The 23,641-nt window shown below is 39.4% G+C and overlaps 1 protein-coding gene across 2 annotated transcripts in view; it reads right to left on the bottom strand.

The window, feature by feature from the left end:
* Positions 1–21: 21 nt before the first annotated feature.
* RAD17 (RAD17 checkpoint clamp loader component) overlaps positions 22–23,641 on the bottom strand; it is a 43,834-nt gene continuing 20,214 nt past the window's right edge. For both annotated transcript variants that reach the window (XM_045999860.1, XM_045999859.1), the window contains 8 exons: positions 23,410–23,521; positions 19,455–19,640; positions 16,828–16,913; positions 16,562–16,708; positions 15,807–15,956; positions 14,255–14,375; positions 3,166–3,223; positions 22–753 (listed from right to left, as the gene is read on the bottom strand). In XM_045999860.1, coding sequence (XP_045855816.1) covers positions 489–753; positions 3,166–3,223; positions 14,255–14,375; positions 15,807–15,956; positions 16,562–16,708; positions 16,828–16,913; positions 19,455–19,640; positions 23,410–23,521 — 1,125 coding nt within the window. In that variant the 3' untranslated portion in view covers positions 22–488. The remainder of the gene's footprint in view (positions 754–3,165; positions 3,224–14,254; positions 14,376–15,806; positions 15,957–16,561; positions 16,709–16,827; positions 16,914–19,454; positions 19,641–23,409; positions 23,522–23,641) is intronic.

Below are 23,641 nucleotides of genomic sequence, written 5' to 3' on the forward strand. Positions count from 1 at the left end.
AAATTAAATACTTTCCAAAAAGCATCTAAAATAGTCCACTGTACAGCATATAAAAATGATATCTGAGAAGTTAGAGACCATAGAGAAATTGTGGATAAGGCACAAGGTTTATTTACACTCATAATTGCATACTAAACTGTTTCATAATTCATATTTACAACCCCATAAAGTTTTAGTATTCTGAGTTACTCCTTCACATTCTTTGATATTTGGCATAATGTTCAAACACACGTCATTCACACTGACCTCCTCTCCCAACCACTCACAAGACTAAATAAATACTAGAGAAAAAAAATTAAGATATTATTTGAAACTTGATCTTCTGTTTACTTCAAGATGACAGAGAAGTCAGTTTCTTGTGCTGAAATACTACAAGAGTGACGTATTAAGCTGTCATTCACTTGAAAAGTATATTATCTCTGTTCAAATACCACTGAATAAAATGCACATGAACCTGCCAAGCAGCACCATGACCAGCAGGCTGGTTTCTATGTCCCATCGCTCTCATAGTCTTCTATTATCAGCTCTTCTTCTTCCATGTCTTGTGCAGAAAAGGGCTGAGGCTGGCTGGCAGGCAGTTCACTCCCACTATTTTGACTCAAAGGCAGACAGCACGTTTCAGTTTCCGCAGTTTGAGTGGATTCACCCAGAGCTTCCTCTGCAGGCTGCCCTCCTCCATTAAGATGGGCTTCATCTCCACTGTCTGGGTCTATCAATCCAGGTTCCCGGTCAGTCAGGGCTTCCATTTTCAATCTGCCAGATTCACAATGCAGGCATCATAATAACGAAAAAAACGGGTTATCTTTAAATTATGCCATGCATGTGAGAATTATGAAGCCATCTCTAGTCTTTCACTTACCCTGACTAAGCTCGCTGTTTACCCAAGCCCTTTGGTTTATTTATTTTTAAAGATTTTATTTATTTATTTGACAGAGAGAGAGATCACAAGTAGGCAGAGAGGCAGGCAGAGAGAGGGGGGAAGCAGGCTCCCCGCTGAGCAGAGAGCCCGATGCGGGACTCGATCCCAGGACCCTGGGATCACGACCTGAGCTGAAGGCAGAGGCCTTAACCCACTGAGCCACCCAGGCGCCCCTCCCTTTGGTTTATTTAATGGTATAAAATAGTACAAGGTAAATGACAATATGTGAAAAAATCATTGCAACTTCCAATATAAACGACTTGATCAATGTCTTTGCTAAAGAGTTCTAACAAATTAAAAAGAAAAATTAAATAGAATAGTAAAATGGGTAGGGGCACCTGGGTGGCTCAGCTGGTTAAGTGTCACACTCCTGATTCAGGCTCAGGTCATGATCTCAGGGTTCAGATCAGCTCCACACTGAGTGGAACCTGCTTAATATTTTCTCTCTCCCTAGCCCTCTGCCCTTCCTTCACCTTGTGGGCACACATCCACGTACTCTCTCTCTTAAAAAAAAAAAAAGAAAAAGAAAAAAATGGGTATAAATGGGAGAATTTACATAAAAAATACAAATGGTAACTAAACTGTTCAACCTAATTGGTAATTTTAAAAATTGAAATTAAAATAATGAACTAGTACCATCATCTTTAAAACTGGCAAAGACCTTTAATTAATTATTAAAGTTTCATTTAAGTAATCTCTACACCCAACGTGGGACTCAATCCAGAGATCAAGAGTCTCATGCTCTTCTAATGAGCCAGCCAAGTACCACAAGACCTTTTAGGAAAGTTTTAATAAAACCCAGTGGTGCCAAGAGCTAGGAGAAAAGAATATACTGATACACTGTAAGTGGACATAAAACTGGCAAAATAATCCTGGAAGTAATCTGGCAATATAGAGCAAAGGCTTCAGAAACGTGTATATCTATGGATCCAGCAAGTTTATTTTTAGGAATACATTCTATGTAAATAGCATTTGATGTTCACAATGATTAAAGCTATAAGGAAAACTGATAAAATTGGAAATAAGCTAAATGTACAAAAATAAGGTGTAGGTTGTATTACAGGAAACTACAGAACTATTAAATATTAATTATCAAGCTATATATTAATGTTTAATATTGTCAACATGAATCAATGATAATATTAAATATGGGCATCATGATTGTTTGTTTAAGTAATCTCTATATCCAATGTGGGGCTCGAACTCACAACCCTGAAATTCAGAGTCTCATGCTCTATCTTGACTTTGCCAGCCAGGCATCCCTAAATATGGTCATCATGAATGACTAGTAAATAGCACTGACAAATCCTGCCTCCCAAGTTAGATCAAGTAGTTGAACCAGTAATAGTTAAAAAGCCCTTTTAAAACTTTTAAAATTTGACCTTACAAATAAGCTAAGTAGAAATGAAATACAGAATACATTATATGTTTATAAAAAATTTTTAAAATTAATTAAAAAAAGAAAAGAAATGAAATATAGGTATTGTGTTAATCACTGTATTAGCCCAGAAGTGATTTTGGAATAAAAGGAACAGCACAGATAAAGATTTACCTCTCTATATCTATGGTTTTGTTTTGTTTTGTTTTTTAATTTGTCTGAATCTACTAAGAGAAGGAAGTTAAAAAAAAAAAAAAGAGTGCTTTTGTGGTAGTTGCTGGTCAATGCAAGCTTTAAACACAGGCTAAGAACACCTCTGGGCAGGAAAGGTGAAACAGGGTTTCCACATACGCAAGATTTGTTAAATGAAGAATTTTTTAAATCCTCTTACTTTTATGATCGTGAGCCAGTGAAAATATATGTGAGCCAGTGAAAGTATACTGTTATATGTAATAAAATTTATGGATCTACAATGCAATCATATGGTCATTAATCACTGGGAATAACATGTATTTCTTAGATTTTACAGATAAATTTTACTGGCTGTATACTTAATAAATAGGTAACATTCAGTGGACATTTCAGTAACGGGTCTTGAAATAGGTTTTTTTTTGTTGTTTGCTTTGTTTTTTTTTTTAAGATTTTATTTATTTATTTGACAGGCAGAGAGAGATCACAAGTAGGCAGAGAGGCAGGCAGAGAGAGAGGGGGAAGCAGGCTCGCCGCTGACTCGCCGCTGAGCAGAGAGCCCGACGTGGGGCTGGATCCCAGGACCCTGAGATAATGACCTGAGCCGAAGGCAGAGGCTTAACCCACTGAGTCACCCAGGCACCCCTTGAAACAGGTTTTTAAAATTAAATCAGCTTACCTTCCAAAGTGTCGTTTCAGAGGAAGCCTTCCAATATCTTGAATAAAAGAAATTTGAGCTGAAACAGATTTTTAAAAACTTTAAACAGACAATTCTCTGAAGATAAACAAATGGACAACAAGCATGTGAAAATCATGAGTCCTCTGGAAAATTCAAATGAAAACCATCGGATACCACTTCACATCCTTTACGATGTCTATTATAAAAAAAAAAGAAAGAAAAAGAAAAAAGGAAAGTTTTGCAAAGATGTGCAGAAAGTGAAACCCTTGGGAATTGTTGGTGGAAATGTAAAATGGTATAACTGCTGTGGAAAATGGTAAGGCAAGTTCCTTAAAAAATTAAATACAGAATTACTGTATGACCTAACAATTCCATTCCTGGGTATATACCCAAAAGAACTGACAGCACAGTCTTAAAAAGTAATTTGTACACCCATGTTCATAACAGCATCATTCACAATAGCCAAAAGGTAGAAGCAACTTATGCATCCGTTGGCAGATGAATGGATAAACAAAATGCGGTATATACACACAATGTGATATTATTCAACCTTAAAAAGGAAATTCTGATACATATAATTTTAAATATATATTCTTTATTTTATTTTTAGTGGGGGGAGAGGGATAGAGGGAAAGGAGAAAGAGAATCTTAGGCAGGCTCCACAGCCAGTGCGGAGCTCGAATGGGGCTCCATCTCATGACCCTCAGATAATGATCTGAGCCAAAACCAAGAATCAGATGCTTAAATGACTGAGCCAAATTGGCCCCCTGACATATACTATAATACAAATAAACTTTGATGCCATGCTGTGTGAAATAAGTCACAAAAGGACAAACACTGTATGAGTCTACTTATGTGAGGTACCTAAAGTAATCAAATTCAGAGAGAGAAGATAGGTGGTGGGCAGGGAGTGGGAGGTAGGGTATAACATGTGTAGTTTCAAATTTGCAAGATGACAAAGTTCTAGAGATTGGTTTTACAAAGTGAATACGCTCATCAACACTGAACTACATACTTAAAAATGGTTTAAGATGATAAATTTTTATATTCTGAAAAGACATTTATTCAGGAAAATCTAACAGCAAGAGTCTGTGGCATTTGAACCAGCACTCACTCTGTTGCTTCTTCAGCTTTAGAGAGACTTCACGCTAGGTGGGTGCAGCCAAGGACCCATAGGACTCCTTCCCTCCTGTGGCTAGCCAAAAATTCAGGACTCCCTTTCTCCAACCCAAAGCATGGAAGCTCTATCCTAGTAGCACAGCAGGCTGAGAATCCTGCTTCCTCCTTGAACTACAATGGCCCTCACCCAAGTTCCTTCACAGGGAAGTGGGTTCACACTGTGAAGGTCCCAGCCATGATGATTAGAGGCTACCTATACCTGAGCACTCACCCAGAACAGTGACTCACTAGGGGCTCAAGAGAAGATTTGAACTGGCTGAAGAAAGAATTAGTCAACTTGAACAAGACTGATAAATACTGTGTAATCAAAGAAGAGAGAGAAAATGGAGAGAAATGAACAAAGCTATCAGAGGTATGTGGTATACCTTTAAGCATGGAGGACCAGAATAAAAGACAAAGAGAACGGAGTAAAAAGTAAATAAATAATGTCTAAAATGACATAGTAAATAAAGAAATGGGGGGAAAATGATAAGTAAAACCTATTATATATTTTTTTAAGTAGGCTCCACACCCAATGTGGTCTTAACTCTCACCCCAAGATCAAGAGTTGCATGCTCTTGAGGTGCCTCGTTTTGCAGTGGGTTGAGCGGCCAACTCTTGGTTTCAGCTCAGGTCATGATCTCAGGGCTATGGGATGGAGCCTAAGGGCTCCATGCTCAGCGCTGAGTTGGCCTAAGACTCTTCTCTCTTTCCCCCCACCCCTCTTGCACATCCTCTCTAATAAATATTGGGGGGAAAAAGTTGCATGCTCTACCAACTCAGGCAGCCAGGTGCCCCCAAAACATTTCTTTTTACTTTGTTATGTTAGTCCCCATATAATACATCATTAGTTTTTGATGTAGTGTTCCATGACTCATTGCTTGCATATTATACCCAGTGCTCCATGCAGTATGTGCCCTCCTTAATACCTATCACCGGGCTAACCCATCCCCCCACGCCCTCCCCACTAAAATCCTTCATTTGTTTCCAGGAGTCCATGGTGTCTCATGGTTTGTCTCCCCCTTCATTTTCCCCTTCCTTCTCCTAATGTCCTCCATGCTATATCTTATGCTCCACAAATAAGTGAAACCATATGATAATTGGCTTTTTCTGCCTGACTTATTTTTTTTTTTTTTGCCTGACTTATTTCACTCAGCATAATCTCCTCGAGTCCCATGCACGTTGATGCGAAAGTTGGGTATTCATCCCTTCTGATAGCTGAGTAACATTCCATTATATACATGGACCACATCTTCTTTCGCCATTCATCTGTTGAGGGGCATCTCGGCTTTTTCCACAGTTTAGTTATTGTGGACACTGGTGCTATGAACACTGGGGGTAGCATGAGGCCCTTCTTTTCACTACATCTGTATCTTTGGGGTAAATACCCAGTAGTGCAATCGCTAAGTTGTAAGGTAGTTCTATTTTTAATTTTTTGAGGAACCTCCACACTGCTTTCCAAAGTGGCTATAGCAACCTGCATCCCCACCAACAGCGTAAGAGGGTTCCCCTTTCTCCACAAGCTCTCACAACATTTGTTGTTACTTGCCTTGTCAATTTTTGCCATTTTGACTGGTGTATGGTGGTATCTCAATGTGGTTTTGATTTGAATTTCCCTGATGGCTAATGATGATGAACAATTTTCATGTGTCTATTAGCCACTTGTATGCCTTCTTTGGAGAAGTGTCTGTTCATGTCTTCTGTCCATTTTTTTACTTGGTTATTTGTTTTTTGGGTGTTGAGTTTGAGAAGTTCTTTATAGATCCTGGATATCAGCCCTTTGTAGTGTCATTTGCAAATATCTTCTCCCATTCCATGGGTTGCCTCTTTGTTTTGTTGACTGTTTGTTTCCTTTGCTTTTCAGAAGCTTTTTATCTTGATGAAGTACCAAAAGTTCACTTTTGCTTTTGTTTCCCTTGCCTTTGGAGACGTATCTTGAAAGAAGTTGCTGTGGCCAATGCTAAAGAGATTACTGCCTATGTTCTCCTCTAGAATTCTGATGGATTCCTGTTTGCATTGAGGTCTTTCATCCATTTTGAGTTTCTCTTTGTGTATGGTGTAAGAGAATGGACCAGTTTCATTCTTCTTTATATAGCTGTCCAATTTTCCCAGCACCATTTATTAAAGAGACTGTCTTTTATCCATTGGCTATTTCTTCCTGCTTTGTTGAAGATTACTTGACCATAGAATTGAGGGTCCCTATCTGGGCTCTCTATTCTGTTCCACAGGCCTATGTGTCTGTTTTTGTGTCAGTACCATGCTGCCTTGGTGATTATAGCTTTGTAATATAGCTTAAAATCAGGCAACATGATGCCCCCAGCTTTTCTCTTTCAATATCATATCCTTGGCGCTTTGGGGTCTTTTCTGATTCCATACAAATTTTAGGATTGTTTGTTCCAGCACTTTGAAAAATGCCATTGGTATTTTGATTGCAATGGCTTTGGAAGTATAGATTGCTCTGGCCAGCAGATTTTAACAATATTTATTCTTCCAACCCATGAACATGGAATGTTTTTGTATCTTTTTGTGTCTTCTTCAATTTCTTTCATGAGTGTTCTATAGTTTCTAGAGTACAGGTCTCTTGCCTCTTTGGTTAGGTTTATTCCAAGGTATCTTATGGGTTTTGGTGCTATTGTAAATGGAATTTATTCTCTAATTTCTCTTTCTACAGTTACATTGTTAGTGTATTAGAAAGCAACTGATTTCTTAATTTTTAACATTGTCAATTCTCAAGTATTAATGATATTAATAATTATAATTATTAATCACAATAATAATTAATATTAACAATCATGTATTATTAGCTCCATGGGTACAGGTCTGTGAATCGCCACGTTTACACACTTCACAGCACTCACCACAGTACATACCCTTCAATGTCCATAACCCAACCACCCTCTCCCTCCCCTGCACCCACTGCCACCTGCCAGCAACCCTCAGTTTGTTTTGTGAGATTAAGAGTCTCTTATGGTTTGTCTCCCTCCTGATCCCATCCTGTTTCATTTTTTCCTTCCCTACCCCCCAAACCCCCACATTGCTTCTCAAATTCCTCATATCAGGGAGTTCACATGATAAATGTCTTTCTCGGATTGACTTATTTCGTTCAGCATAATACCCTCTCGTTCCACCTACGTCTATGCAAATGTTGATTCTTTTGGTGGCTGCATAGTATTTCATTGTATATATACCACATCTTCTTTATTCATTCATCTGTTGATGGACATCTAGGTTCTTTCCATAGTTTGGCTATTGTGGACATTGCTGCTAAAAACATTTGGGTGCACGTGCCCCTTTGGATCACTACATTTGTATCTTTAGGGTAAATACCCAGTAGTGCGTCGTAGGGTAGCTCTATTTTCATCTTTTTTTTTTTTTAAGATTTTATTTATTTGACAGAGAGAGATCACAAGTAGGCAGAGAGGCAGGCAGAGAGAAAGAAAGGGAAGCAGGCTCCCTGCTGAGCAGAGAGCCCGATGCGGGGCTCGATCCCAGGACCCTGAGATCATGACCTGAGCCGAAGGCAGGGGCTTAACCCACTGAGCCACCCAGGTGCCCTATTTTCATCTTTTTGAGGAGCCTCCGTGCTGTCTTCCGGAGTGGCTGCACCAGCTTGCATTCCCACCAACAATGTAGGAGGGTTCCCCTTTCTCCACACCCTCACCAGCATCTGTCGTTTCCTGATTTAGCAACTGATTTCTGTACATTGATTTTGTATCCTGCCACATTACTGAATTGCTGTAGGAGTTCTAGCAATTTGGGGGTGGGATCTTTTGGGTTTTCTACATAAAGTATCATGTCATCTGCGAACAGAGAGAGTTTGACTTCTACTTCGCCAATCTGAATACCTTTTCTCTTTGTTGTCTGATTGCTGTGGTTAGAACTTCTAATACTATGTTGAACAAAAGTAGCAAGAGTGGACATCCTTGTTGTGTTCCTGATTTTAAGGGAAAGGCTCGCAGCTCTTCCCCATTGAGAATGATATTTGGTGTGGGTTTTTCACAGATGGATTTTATGAAATTGAGGAATATTCCCTCTATCCCTATACTCCAAAGAGTCTTAATCAGGAAAGGATGCTGTATTTTTCAAATACTTTTTTTGCATCAATTTGAGAGGACCATATGGTTCTTCTCTCTCCTCTTATTAATGTGTTCTATCACATTAATTTGTGAATGCTGAACACCGTTGCACCGCAGGGATGAATCCCACTTGGTCGTGGTGGATAATCTTTTTAATGTACTATTGGATCCTATTAGCTAGGATCTTGTTGAGAATTTTGTCATCCATATTCATCAGGGATATTGCTCTGAAATTCTCCTTTTTGAAGTGGTCTTTGCCTGGTTTTGGGATCAAGATAATGCTGGCCTCACAGAATGAGTCTGAAAGTTTTCCTTCTGTTTCTACTTTTTGAAACAGCTTCAGGAGAATAGTATTATTTCTTCTTTGACTATTTGGTAGAATTTACCAGGGAATCCATCAGGTCCTGGACTCTGTTTTTTTTGTTTTTTTTTTTTTAAAGTCTATTCATGTCCTCTGCCCCTTTTTTTTAAAAATTAATTAATTAATTAATTTATTTGACAGAGAGAGAGATCACAAGTAGGCAGAGAGGCAGGCAGAGAGAGAGGAGGAAGCAGTCTCCCCGCAGAGCAGAGAGCCCAATGCAGGGCTCGATCCCAGGACCCTGAGATCATGACCTGAGCCGAAGGCAGCGGCTTAATCCACTGAGCCACCCAGGCGCCCCCTGGACTCTGTTTTTTGGGAGGTTTTTGTTCACTGCTTCAATGTCATTACTGGTTATTGGTCTATTCAGGTTATCAATTTCTTCCTTGGTAGTTTCCAGTTTTCCAGGAATGCATCCATTTCTTCCAGGTTGCTTAATTTATTCCCATATAGTTGTTGATAATAATTCTGATAGTTGTTTCTATTTCCTTGGTGTTAGATATGACTGTCCCCTTTCATTCATAATTTTATTAATTTGGATCCTTTCTCTTTTCTTCTGGATAAGTCTGGCAAGTGGTTTATTGATCTTATTCATTCTTTCTAAGAAACTGCTTCCAGTTTTGTTGATGTGTTCTACTGTATTTCTGGTTTCTAATTCATTTATCTCTGCTCTAATCTTAATTATTTCCCTTCTAGGGCATGCGTTGGGCTTAATTTGTTGTTGATTCTCCAGTTCAAGGTGTAAAGACAGTTTGTGTATTCTGGCTTTTTCTATTTTCTTGAGTGAGGCTTGGATGGTATGTATTTCCCCCTGAGGACCACCTTTGCTGTACCCCATTGGTTTTGGACTGATATGTTTTTGTTCTCATTGGTTTCCATGAATTGTTTAAGTTCTTCTTTGATTTCCTGGTTGACCCAAACATTCTTTTTTTTTTTTTTTTTTTTAAGATTTTATTTATTTGACATGGAGAGAGATCACAAGTAGGCAGAGAAGCAGGCAGAGAAAGGGGGAAGCAGGCTCCCTGCTGAGCAGAGAGCCCGACGTGGGGCTCCATCCCAGGACCCTGAGATCATGACCTGAGCAAAGACAGAGGCTTAACCCACTGAGCCACCCAGGTGCCCCAACCCAAACATTCTTGAGCAGGATAGTCTTTAGCTTCCAAGTGTTTGAATTTCTTCCAAACTTTTTCTTCTGATTGAGTTTCAGTTTCAAAGCATTGTGGTATGAGACTATACACGGAATAATCTCAATCTTTGGTATTGGCTGAACCTGATTTGTGACTCATTATGTGGTCTATTCTGGAGAAAGCTCCATGTGCGCTAAAGAATGAGCATTCTGTTGCTTTAGGGTGGAATGTTCTGTATTTATCTATGACGTCCATCTGGTCCACTGGGTCATTCAAAGCTCGTTTCTTTGCTGATTTTCTGCTAAGATGTGGAGTGTTGAGTCTCCTACTAGTGATGTATTATTATCAATATGTCTTTCTCTTTCTTTTTTTTTTCAGTATGTCTCTTTATTTTGGTTAACAGCTGGCTTATGTAGTTGGCTGTTCCCATGCTGGGGACATAGATATTTAAAATTGTTAGATCTTCTTGTTGGATAGATCTCTTGAGAATGATATAGTGTCCTTCTGTATCGCTAACTACAGTCTTTAGCTTACTTTGTCTGATATGAGAATCGCTACCCCAGCTTTGTTTTGAGGTCCGTTGGCATGAAAGATGGTTCTCCATCCCTTCACTTTCAGTCTGAATGTACCTTTAGGTTCAAATGAGTCCCATATACACTGCACATGGATGGGTCCTGTCTTTTTATCTAATCTGTAACCCTGTGCCATTTTATGGTAGCATTTAGGCTGTTTATGTTGAGAGTGATTATCGAAAGATATGATTTTGTTGTCATCATGTTGCCTGTGAGGTCCTTGTTTCTATAGATTGTCTGTGTAAGTTTCTGTTCTATATCACTCTTGGGGTATTTCTTTTATAGAACACCTCTTAATATTTCTTGCAGGGCCAGCTCAGTGGTCACAAATTCTTCCAGTTTCTGCCCATCCTGGAAGCTCTTTATCTCTCCATCTATTCTCAATGACAGTCTTGCTGGAGAAGGTATTTTTGGTTGCATGTTCTTCTCATTTAGTACCCTAAATATGTCTTGTCAGCCCTTTCTGGCTTGCCAGGTCTGATGTTACGTTGGTGTTCCTCCCTCTGTATGTAAGAAATCTTTCCCTCCAATTGCCCTTAAGATGGCTTCCTTGGTTCTAAGGCTTGCTAGTTTTACTATCACATGCCAGGGTGCTGGTCTGTTCACCTGGATTTTGGGAGGGGTCCTCTCTGCCTTGAGGACACAAATGTTGTTTCATTTCCCAGATTAGGGAAGTTCTCAGCTACGATTTGCTCAAATATATCTTCTAGTCTTCTCTCTCTCTCTCCACCCCTCCCTTCAGGGATCCCAATAATTCTGACATTGGAACATTTCTGGCATCACTTATTTCTCTGTTTTCGTGGATTTTAAGCCATTTGTTCCAGGCCTCCTCCTATTCTTTCTTTTCTATCCGTTTGTGTTCTAGATCACTAATTTGTTCTTCTGCCTCATTTACCCTAGCTGTTAAGAGTATCTAGATTAGGGGCGCCTGGGTGGCTCAGTGGTTTAAGCCTCTGTCTTCAGCTCAGGTCATGATCTCAGGGTCCTGGGATCGAGCCCCGCATCGGACTCTCTGCTCAGTGAGGAGTCTGTTTCTCCCTCTCTCTCTGCCTGCCTCTCTGCCTGCTTGTGACCTCTCTGTCAAATAAATAAATAAAATATTTTTTAAAAAATGAGTATCTAGATAGATTAGGGGTGTCTGGGTGGCTCAGTGGGTTAAAGCCTCTGCCTTCAGCTCAGGTCATGATCTCAGGGTCCTGGGATCGAGCCCCGCATCGGGCTCTCGGCGTAGTGGGGAGCCTGTTCCCCACCCTCTGCCTGACTTTCTGCCTACTTGTGATTTCTTTCTCTGTCAAATAAATATATAAAATCTAAAAAAAAGAAAAAAAAAAGAGTATCTAGAGTAGATTGGATCTCATTGATAACTTTTTTTTTTAAAGATTTTAATTATTTATTTGACAGAGATCACAAGTAGGCAGAGAGACAAGCAGAGAGAGACAGAGGGAGCAGGCTCCCCACTGAGCAGACAGCCCGATGCAGGGCTCGATCCCAGAACTCTGAGATCATGACCTGAGCTGAAGGTAGAGGTTTTAACCCACTGAGCCATCTAGGCGCCCCTCATTGATAGCATTTTTAAGTTCTGCCAGATCAGCTTTCATTTTTGCCCTAAGAGAATATATGTTGCCATTAATGGTTTTCTCCATCCTAGCTACTGTCTGCATAACTGTTACCTTGAAGTCTATTTCTGACATCTTTTTTTATATCCATATCCATTAGTTCTGTAGCAGAGGTCACAGTCTCTAAATCTTTCTGGTGTTGGGAGTTCCTCCCTTAGTCATTCTCTTGAGGGATGGTTGAAGGAATGCAGAGTCCAAATTATTGATCACAACCCAAGCACGATGCCCCTATTTTATAGGGACCTTAGGGTTGTCAGCCTCTTGTTCTCCCATCCTGTCTTCTAGGGGAGGGACCTCCCTTGCTGTTACTCAGGCAATCCTTTTTGGGCAGAGTTGCCCTGCCCCTTGTTGGTGGGGGATAGACTCAGTGAAAACTGTTTTTATTGAGGCTTTTGTTCTCTGGTAGCTTTCCCTGACACCTTTCTGCATTTCTTTCAAGAGTCAGAGCAGAAGTGATCATATCCAAACCTCTGTCTCAGAACAGAGAGAGCACAGTCTGTTCTTTAGTGAGCTTTCCAAGCTACAGTATCTCTGTTTTTGTCTGTGCTGCTAAAAACCGCAGCATCCTGGGTTGTGTGCACCCTACAGAAGCACTCTCAGCCCCCACTCCCAGGTCCAGCCGTTTGTCTGCCCTTTGTCTTTCTAAAACTGTCAGCGACCCCCAGTTCGCATGTGCGCCCCTGCAGCCTCAGGTTTTAGCTTGGGGGGCTACCCTAAAGTCCTTCCTCCACTTCTAAAGTATGCGAGTCTGTGTTCGGTCCCCAGCGCAAGAGGCTTTTGTGCTCCAGTGGTGTAGGATCCCAGAGGCTCCCTCCCACTTCCATTTATCTTCCAATATCTGCCCATAGAATCATGGCTCCCTGCTTCATACCTCGAAACTAACTGCTGGAGATATCTGTTTGTAGAGATCCAGATATATCCTCCTATGTCTCAGGCAGATTTTGTAGGTATTCAGAGTGGTGTGGTAGATACCCAGCTTACTTCAGGGGACTGGCTAAAATAAGGTCCCCTATCCTCCGCCATCTTTGCAACCTCCCAAAACACCCTATTTTTGACTGAATTTTATAAACCCTTCGATGCTTGTTAATCCAACACTATGAGGGATCTTGCATACTCACCTTATTAAAGATCCACTACAGAACCGAATTAGGACTTTTTAAAAAACAGCTTTTTGATATAGAGAACTGAGTTTGTGATCCCATAATCTGAATTTTTAACTAGTAGATAAATGAATCTCCAGATAATTCCAATGTAAGTAGTCTAAACCAGTACTAGATAATAAACTGGGAAAGGTGAGAATAAACTCTGTGGTGGTAGGCTAAAACAGAATGTATTGTTGTGAACTCACGGTTTACACACACACGCATACACACTTCCTAGCTTTGCTCCACTGAAACAGCCTAGACACAATGATACTCCAGTAGCAAGGACCCTATCTAGTGTCCTGATCCTAAATTCTTTTTTTTTTAGGCTATATGTCCAATATGGAGATTGAACTCACAACCCCTAGATCAAGAGTCACATGCTCTATCAACAGAGCCAGTGAGGCACCCCCAGATCCTAAATCCTAAATACCATTCCCACTATAAGGAACCAGGGCTCCTGAAATTCCTAATTCCAGGACTAGGGCAGGGAAGTATAAAATTATCCTGGATTTTTTATATTTATAAAAGGGACATCAGAGTGGGCTTTCTCTTTGCTCTGCTTTCTGCCATGTGAGAATATAAGATGGCGGCCATCTACAAGGTAGGAATGAGGTCTTCACCAGACACTGGATCTGCCTGTATCTTGATTTTGGACTTCCCAACCTCTGGAGCTGATTTAGTACTTATTTATAAAATATGCAGTGCTATCCATGGTAAGTGTCATATGCCAATTAAAGCATATGCCTAATATTTGTATATGCCCAGAATAAAGTCTACAAGAATTTCAGTCTTTTAAAATGAATTACCTGTGGTTATAGGAAACTTTTAGTTTTTACTTTATATATACATCTGTATTGCTTTCTTCCTTTTTAAGTAAAAAGTACGTATTAATCTGGATCAAAAAATAAAAGGGAAAAAAAAACTTAGCTCACTAGAATATAGCAATGAACTCATTCATTCATTTATGACCTACAGAAAGTTATAAAGTTGTAAAATACTAATTCTTGGGATAAATTAAAAACCCATGTTATTACCTGGATTTCTCATTGGAATGGTTAGCAAGGCAAGGTATGGCAACAGCTGAGTTTGGAGGCATAAAGCTGGTAAGCAGAAGTCAGAAAAAAGTGCTTTTGCTGTCAAGCAATTTTCCCGATACTGTATAGAAAAAAAAAAAGATGAAAAGTAAAAAAACACGGAGATGTATCCCTAGACAAACTAAGTTTACTGTATCCCAAATTGTGTTTATATACCACACACTTTTAAGAGTTTATGTAATTAGTTTTTATAACTGTCCTAGCCTTACCTAATAAAGCATTTTACCTATAAAACTATTACCTATTTGACATAACAGCAATAAGACTTTTTTTTTAAGAGACTTAAAGGTAGAAAGAAAAAAATCTTAAAAACGAAAGGAATTTTGCTTACGAGCATACCTCACAAATTATGTGAGGGTTTGTTTCTCAGTTAAAAAAAACTATTTTCTTTAGTTAACATGGGTACAATGCTAGGCTGAGGAGGAGAAAAGCACAATCTGTTTTCAAGGACCTTACAGTTTTACAGAGACAATCTGTATGGAACTATAAGAAAAATTAATATTCGTGTTATAAAGAGCAAAGCAAATCAATAAGGGATATAAACCGGTTAAAAGTCATGAAATTCTCCAAGAAATCTGTTGGAAAAATGTCTTAGGTAACAAAATGCAGGCTCATATTTAGCCATATGATTTACAAACTGGAAGACATCTTAGAGATGACGTAGTCCAAGGGCCACAAATTTGGATGCTGTAGGAGACAGGCAGGTATATAATCAGTGCAGTGAGACAGCTGGGAAAGTAGTACCCACCACTCCCATCTTCAAGAGACAGATGCTACTTGGCTTGATCAGATTGCTGCCATGTAAAAACATAGACCAGTGCTGCCTTACTTTGCATTCTTTTCAAGAGTTAGAAGAATTCTGAGCCAGAAATCTGTATATGAATTTTAATTATTACACTCATTTTTTAAATATGAAAACTCATGAAAAAAAATTTTTTGTGTGCAGTATTCAAAGTGGGGGTGCCACCCATTTTTGATTGCTAATGAATCTTCCACATGTAAAGCTGTGGAAACTAAGTGCACATTGGGTAAAATAATCCGTCCAGATGGTTAGAGGCAAAGCAACGATTTACCCTTTCTCCTTCCTCTTTTTTTTTTTTTAAGTAATCTCTACACCCAATGTGGGGCTTGAACTCACAACCCTGAGATTAAGAGTCATATGCTCTTCTAACTGAGCCAGCCAGGTGCCCCTATATTTAATTAAAACTAAAAGATAATTATAACGATCCTGTGAATTCAATACTAGTCAACTAAGAAATAAAATATGTGCTTTCAAATTTTTAGTGTTTTTTTTTGCTTAAAAATAAAGAGGCATTTAAGAAGAGCGTCCTTTTCTGTCTTACTGTAATTCTAAGAAAATTGCAGGTGTTAGCAACTATTTCTTACTTGTAATAAAACACTTTTTTAAAACTTATAAAAAATAACTGCTTTACTGAAATATAATTCACATACCATAAAGTTTACCTATAAAAAATTAAAATTCTTTTTTTACCTTTTTATTTATAAGAAACCACTGGGGTTTGTGCAAGGGTCGAAAACTTGATCCTCCTCCTTGGCAATGAGCAAATCCTCGGGCTTTGTTGGAATGTATCACACCTCTCGTAGCTATGGATATACTATATTGACTGAGTAAAGACCGTGTCTAAAAAGGAGACAAAATGTAAAATAAAGAAAATAAGAGATTTACAATGCAGTGCTACTACTGGTACTGCTGATGCCAAAAATCACTAATCATATTTACTTAATGCATGTTCACTATTTTTTCTAGTATTTATTGATTTATTTTAGAGAGAGAGAGAACATGCACATGTGTGATTCAGGGAGGGGCAGAGGGAAAGAATCTTCAGCATTCTCTGCTGAGTGTGGGGAGGCCCCAAGTGCAGGGCTCGATCCTATGAACCATGAGATCACAACCTAAGCTGAAACCAAGAGTTTTATTACTGTTATTAAGAAGTTACATAAGGGGCCCCTAGGTAGCTCAGTCAGTTAAGTGTCTGCCTTTGGCTCACGTCATGATCCCAGCATCCTAGGATCAAGTTCCGCATTGCGTTTTCTGCTCAGCGGGGAGTCTGCTTCTCCTTCTGCCCCTCTCCCTAGCTTGTGATCTCTGTCTCTCTCTCAAAAATAAATAAAATCTTAAAAAAAAACAAAAGGTACGTACGATGTCAAATAATAAGCAGTAAAAGTAAACTTTCTGAATTCTGAGGAAATATTCAAAAACATAAACAGTTAAGTCAAATGTCTTACATTCCAGTCACTGCTGAGGATATCTGCAAAACTCAGAAAGTCACTGGCTCTGACAAGATCATCTACTTCCACGAAGAAATCTATGTAGTTTTGGTGAAGATATAAATTAAACAGCTCTCCTGGCATGTGTGACATTTCTACTACTTCCTATAAAAAGAAGCATACACACATAATTTAGGGTAAAATACAGTGGTTAAATGTACATATGCATAAATGTAAATAATATATATCCTGTAAAAAGTACTAAACATTATTAAAGACTTTACCTCAGGTTGAACAAGTAAGGTATCCCGCTCATACTCTGATAAATGAGAAGGCAACCGAGGAGAATCTATTTCTGCTAAAGATGCTCCTATAAAAAAATTTCTAGAATTATTAAGAATAGCACCACCTACAGTTCCATAGAACCACTCATTGGAAGGTTCTTTCAACAATTTAGACACATAATACCAAACATATTAAGCAAGATGTTAAAAATAAAACTAACTGGAGGCTTATGTGAGTTGCCTCACTATTACAGTGCCTTGCTGCTGTATATACATTGAGTTGTCTCTCATCATCACTATTCTTAAGAACTCAAATTAGAATTCTGGTACCTGGATTATGGCTTTTCTAGAAATAAAATACACCAATTGTCAAAGCACTCTGCAGCATTTCACCTTTTCAGTTCTGCATTGCTTTCTTATTTTGTTTTCTTTTAAAGATTTTTTTTTCTTTTTTTTATGTATTTGACAGACAGAGATCACAAGTAGGCAGAGAGGCAGGCAGAAAGAGAGGAGGAAGCAGGCTTGCCACTGAGCAGAGAGCCCTATGCGGGGCTTGATCCCAGGACCTGGGATCATGACCTGAGCCGAAAGCAGAGGCTTTAATCCACTGAGACACCAGGTGCCCCTTGTTTTAAAGATTTTATTTATTTATCTTACAGAGAAAGAGAGAGAACAGCGAGAGAGGGAACACAAGCAGGGTGAGTCAGAGAGGGAAAAGCAGGCTTCCTGCCGAGCAGGGAGCCCAAAGCGGGTCTTGATACCAGCACCCTGGGATCATGACCTGAGCTGAAGACAGATGCTTAATGACTGAGCCACCCAGGCATCCCATGCTTTCTTCTTTTAATTCTCATTCTCAATATAAAGATCTTTACTGTTCTCTTTACTGTGTAGGATGAAGCTGCTTTCTGCATGAGAGAACAGAAACCCCGTTCCCTGATTCAAGAAGTTATAAATGAATGTTGAGAAGGAAAACAAAGGGTAGAATGAAAAGAATCAGTGGGAAGAGACACTTAGATTCAGAGGTAAGAGATCCAAGGACAGAAGTGTGTCTTCACTTCCATCTAAGTGTACCTGTTTCATTTTGTTCGGGTGGCATGAAGGCTTCCATTTAGAAATCCCAAATTTTTAACTATCTGGAAAGAAGAAACTGAGAGATATTAGTCTAAAATAAGAAGGATGCCAGGACTGAGAAGCAGCAATAGACAACAGAAGACAAAGAGGCAAGGAAGATAAGAAGATGGAAAACAGGTATGGGAGGCACTCAAGAGTTTTATAGGAAGATAAAAATAGTTGTTTAAAACAGCTGGGTTTTTGGCAACCAAAAATTAGTCTCAGATAGTGAGAGGTGTGATAAGCATGAAGCTTCAATGACTATCCGTTCACATACTATTTATGACCCACTGAAGCAGCTATTTTTTTTTTTTTTTTGGTCAGAGAGAGTGAGCAAGCGAGCACAGGCAGACAGACTGACAGGCAGAGGCAGAGTGAGAAGCAGGCTCCCTGCTGAGCAAGGACCCCAATGTGGGACTCGATCCCAGGACACTAGGATCATGACCTGAGCCGAAGGCAGCTGCTTAACCAACTGAGCCACCCAGGCGTCCCTGAAGCAGCTATTTTACAAGAGGTTTGAAAAACTATCTGAGAGGAAATTGAGGACACGACACAGAACTTTTCTCAATGGTCCATTATGATTATTTACTTTGTGCTGTAACAGATAAAACAGTTCCAAACTATGGGAACAGTTTCCTTCAAAAAAAAATTTTTTTTTAAAGATTTTATTTATTTGTCAGAGAGAGAGAGAGTGAGCACAGGCAGATAGAGTGGCAGGCAGAGACAGAGAGAGAAGCAGGCTCCCCACCGAGCACGGAGCCCGATGTGGGACTTGATCCCAGGACGCTGTGATCATGACATGAGCCGAAGGCAGCTGCTTAACCAACTGAGCCACCCAGGCGTCTCAGTTTCCTTCAAAATTTTTAAGAATTATTTCAATCTATATAAAGGCATGTCAGATCCTGCCCCCCACCCCGAATCCTAATTCTCTTCCTTCAGGATCAGCACACTAAGAACTGATATTTTCTACATGAAAAACAGAAGGATTTTATTGAAGGGAAAACCAATCTGGGAACTTAGAGATCAGTAATCCGGGTGTAGGGACTGAAGGGAAGCAGGCATTAAAGAAGGAAAAGGGGAAAAGAACATCAATGGTTGGGGAGAGAGCAGGTAGTGAAGAGAAATATTAAGGAGATCCAAAGAAGCCTGAAGCTACCTGGCAACTTGCCTAGGGTTCTGGTGTCCTAGTTTAGGCCCAAGAGGGCTTTGAGCTACCAACAGCTGCCACTAAAATTCTAGAGAAACTGATGTCTTACCTGCAGCAAACTATACTTTTAAAGATTTACAGACATGGATATTTGGTCTACAGTAGTTTTTACATTTAGTTCTGCCCAGTCTAAATACACTCTATCTAAATATCTAAATACACTTACCTGCGATGTCTCAGGCCTTGCCAAAAAGTATCAGACCTACCCCTAACTGCCAAATACGTCACATTTTCAAAAACTGGTATTTAATTTTAGTTGTAAGACTAAAGTCTAACAGATTGAAAAAAAAAAAAAGTAAGACTTTCTTACTTTTACAATATAGTATTTTCCCCAGAGCTCTGAAGAGAAAAAGAGAAATATCTTTGCCACCAATAGTTTGGACCTCTTGGTTTTCAAAAACCCTATCAGTTTTTTTCCTTTGTTTTGATTTTGACAGTGCAGCAGCTGATTTTATTGAAGACAATGCTTTCTTCCTTGGCCATAAACGGTTTTCTCCTAAATAATACACATCCAAGAGACAATATTGAAAATAAAATTAAAATATGAAAAATAAGACTGACAACATTTTATATAGTTACACTAAACAGTCTAATTAAAATACATTTTTTCTAATAAACTGTAATTATAAAATATGTGAATTGAGGAACAGTCGTCTTTGGGTTGCTACACTATGAAAATGGAATAAAACATCACCTGAAAATAACTCATGACACAGATTTTAAATTTTATGCATAGAAATGACACATTCTCTAATATAGGCCTATCATTTTGATTTCTTATGGCACTGCTTGTGCAATGTACTGTTCTTGATGCATGATAGATATTAGTCAATTAAATCCTCAAAATAACTTGATTAGGGGAGAACTCCTATTATACACATTACAGATAGGAGATATAAAGAGATTAAGTAACTGCCTCAAGGGCATCAGCTTCTAAGTGATATGAATCCAGGCAGCACAGTTCTGTAGTGCATATTCAACAACTATTCTGTATTACCTTTCTACCGATTTGGGCACTCTTCAATTTATGAATATGCCAGTGTTGAAATTTCAGTGGTCAATCTACTGTTCAAAACTCAGACTGCATCCCTTAAGAAAAGTAGCCTGGGGGGTGCCTGGGTGGCTAAGCGGGTTAAAAAGCCTCTGCCTTCGGCTCGGGTCATGATCTCAGGGTCCTGGGATCAAGCCCTGCATCGGGCTCTCTGCTTAGCAGGGAGTCTGCTTCCTCCCTTCTCTCTCTCTCTCTGCCTGCCTCTCTGCCTACTTGTGATCTGTCTGTCAAATAAATAAATAAAATCTTTTTTTTTTTAATTTTATTTATTTGACAGACAGAGATCACAAGTAGGCAGAGAGGCAGACAGAGAGAAAGGAAGGGAAGCAGGCTCCCTGCCAAGCAGAGAGCCCGATGTGGGGCTTGATCCCAGGACCCTGGGATCATGACCTGAGCCGAAGGCAGAGGCTTTAACCCACTGAGCCACCCAGGTGCCCCAATAAATAAAATCTTTAAAAAAAAAAAAAAGAAAAATAGCCTGGAAGAGCAGAAAGAACTAGGATCTGGGTTTGATTCTTATTATTGTCTATCTCATTAAGCTGGTCAAGAATTAAAGGAATCATATATTGATTGCTAATATGGTTCCTGACCCACTCAAAAAATATTATTTTCTTCCTTTTAACATTTCTGAGCTAAGAGTAACAATGTTATAAGTGACAGGATAGCAAACTGGCCTACTTCAGCCTTCCCAACCCATAACTCCAGTAGTGAACCTAAGCACTGCTTACATTTATTTTTCTATTTATTTTATTTTTCTCCTTAATATTTCTACAGGAATATACAGAATCCTGATTTCAGTTGTATTAAGCTGCCTATTTACTTTTCTTTACAGTTATTTTGAAAAACAAAGATATAAACTAAACAAACAGATTATTCTTGTAGGTAAACGCTAGGATTTCAGGTGGGTTCTGAGAACTCCAAAGATGGCTTTTAATTTTTCAAGGTGAATTCCTCAATGTGAAACATCAAACAGGGTGCTTGTTAAATGTTTTCTGACAAGGACCATGTACAAGAAACCATGTGCTATCTCTCTATATGCATATACAGTTTTAAAGATTTATTTGAGAGAGAGTGTTGGGGGGCACACGAGTAGGGAGAGGCGCAGAGGGAGAAAACCTTCAAGCAGACTCCCTGCTGAGCACTAAGACCCACAGGGAGCACCATCCATGACCCAGGAGAACATAACCTGAGCCAAAACCAGGAATTCATCGCTCAACCTACTGAGCCAACCAGGCACCACTTTTCTGCCCCACTTTTTTTTTAAGTAGGCTCCATGCCCAACATGTAGCCCAACACGAGGGCCTAAATTCAGGACCCTGAATTAAGACCTCAGCTGAGATCAGAAGTCAGATGTTTAACCAACTGAGCCACTATTGGCACCCCTGTGCTACTTCTTTTAATATAGCATGACACTGTACCTTCCTTACAATAAAGGTAAATCAATTTATTAACTGTATCATATATAAATTAAAAATAGGGAACCTGGGTGGCTCAGTTGGTTAAACATCTGCCTTTAGCTCAGGTCATGATCCCAGAGTCCTGGGATCAAGTCCCAAATCAGGTTCCCTGCTCAGCAGGGGAGCCTGCTTCTCCCTCTCCCTTGGCCTGTAGCTTCCCCTGCTTGAGTACTCTCTGTCAAATAAATAAAAATCTTTGGGGTGCCTGGGTGGCTCAGTGGGTTAAGCCTCTGACTTCAGCTCAGGTCATGATTTCAGGGCCCTAGGATCAAGGCCCACATTGGGCTCTCTGCTAAGCAGGGAGCCTGCTTCTCCCTCTCTCTCTGCCTGCCTCTCTGCCTACTTGTGATCTCTCTCTGTTAAATAAATAAATAAAAATCTTTAAATAAATACAAATCTAAAAAAAAATTAATTAAAAGTAAATACAGGGGGGTGGGAGGCTGAGGAACCAGGTAGTGGGTAATAGGGAGGGCACGTACTGCATGGAGCACTGGGTGTGATGCCAAAACAATGAACACTGTTATGCTGTAAATAAACAAATAAACAAATTAAAAAAAAAAAAAGTAAATACAAAGGTGAACCTATGTAAGCACAATACTATATATTTCTTTTTTTTTTTTTAAAGATTTTATTTTATTTAACAGACAGAGATCACAAGTAGGCAGAGAGGCAGGCAGAGAGAGAGGAGGAAGCAGGCTCCCTGATGAGCAGAAAGCCCCATGCGGGGCTCAATCCTAGGACCCTGGGATCATGACCTGAGCCGAAGGCAGAGGCTTTAACCCACTGAGCCACCCAGGCGCCCCAATACTATATATTTCTTAAAGATTTATTTTGGAGACAGTACACCCACATGCACTCAGCGGGGAGAGGGAGAGAGAAAACTTCGATCAGGCTCCATGTCCCAGGTGGGGCTTGATCTCACGACACCGAGATCGTGACCTGGGCTTAAATCAAGAGTCGGACACTTAACTGACTGAGCCATGCAGGTGCCCCTCAGCACAATACTATTAATATTCACTAACAGGGGCGCCTGGGTGGCTCAGTGGATTAAGCCGCTGCCTTCGGCTCAGGTCATGATCTCAGGGTCCTGAGATCGAGCCCCGTGTCGGGCTCTCTGCTCCGCAAGGAGCCTGCTTCCTCCTCTCTCTCTGCCTGCCTCTCTGCCTACTTGTGATCTCTCTCTCTCTGTCAAATAAATAAAATACAATCTTTAAAAAAAAAAATTCACTAACAGCTGATCATTTATTGATTCCTTAATATATATCAAGCGCTGGAATAAACACTCTACAAGTATTGACTCACTTTTCACAAAACTCTGTAAGAGAGGTTCTCATATAAAAGGTTAGAATATGCAGGCACAAAAATGATTGTCATTTGCAAGATTCTTCACCAGTAAATGGCAGAGCCAGAATTTTCACCCAGGAAGTCTCATCCAAATTAACTTTAAAAAGTCAAGTAGCAATAAATAAATACATTAAAAATTAAATAATAAATAAATAGATAAATAAAAAGTAAAGTAGCAAACCACCTAATTGAATCGGGGTTTATCTCAGGTATACAGGTACTGACATATTCACAGGGGCGTGTGTATGCATGTGTACATACATGATTTTACAGAACAGTCTCAAAAAAAAGAATAGATGGATATATATATCAATTATAAGTTAAAATATGTTTAGTTTGATTTCGATTCATGAACAACTAAGAGAAAGTCAGTCACCCGAACAACGCAGTAAGAATTTATCTTTCACAGTTACCTTTTGAAGAAGAAAACTGCAGGCTGTTTATTGCACTTCTGATATCACCAGAACACCCTTGACAGAGCAACTCTAGAGAACTTCTATCAGGGACAGTAATATTTCCTCCATTCTAAAATGAAAAAAATTAAAGTTTAAAAAACTAGTTTCTAAAACCAAAAAAACAGCTCCCCCATTTCTAAACTAAATGAAAAAGTACATTAGAATCTTTTAAAGTGGGGCACCTGAGTGG

Source organism: Meles meles, chromosome 3 (assembly GCF_922984935.1).
Source record: "Meles meles chromosome 3, mMelMel3.1 paternal haplotype, whole genome shotgun sequence".
In the NCBI taxonomy this organism is placed as follows: domain Eukaryota; kingdom Metazoa; phylum Chordata; class Mammalia; order Carnivora; family Mustelidae; genus Meles; species Meles meles.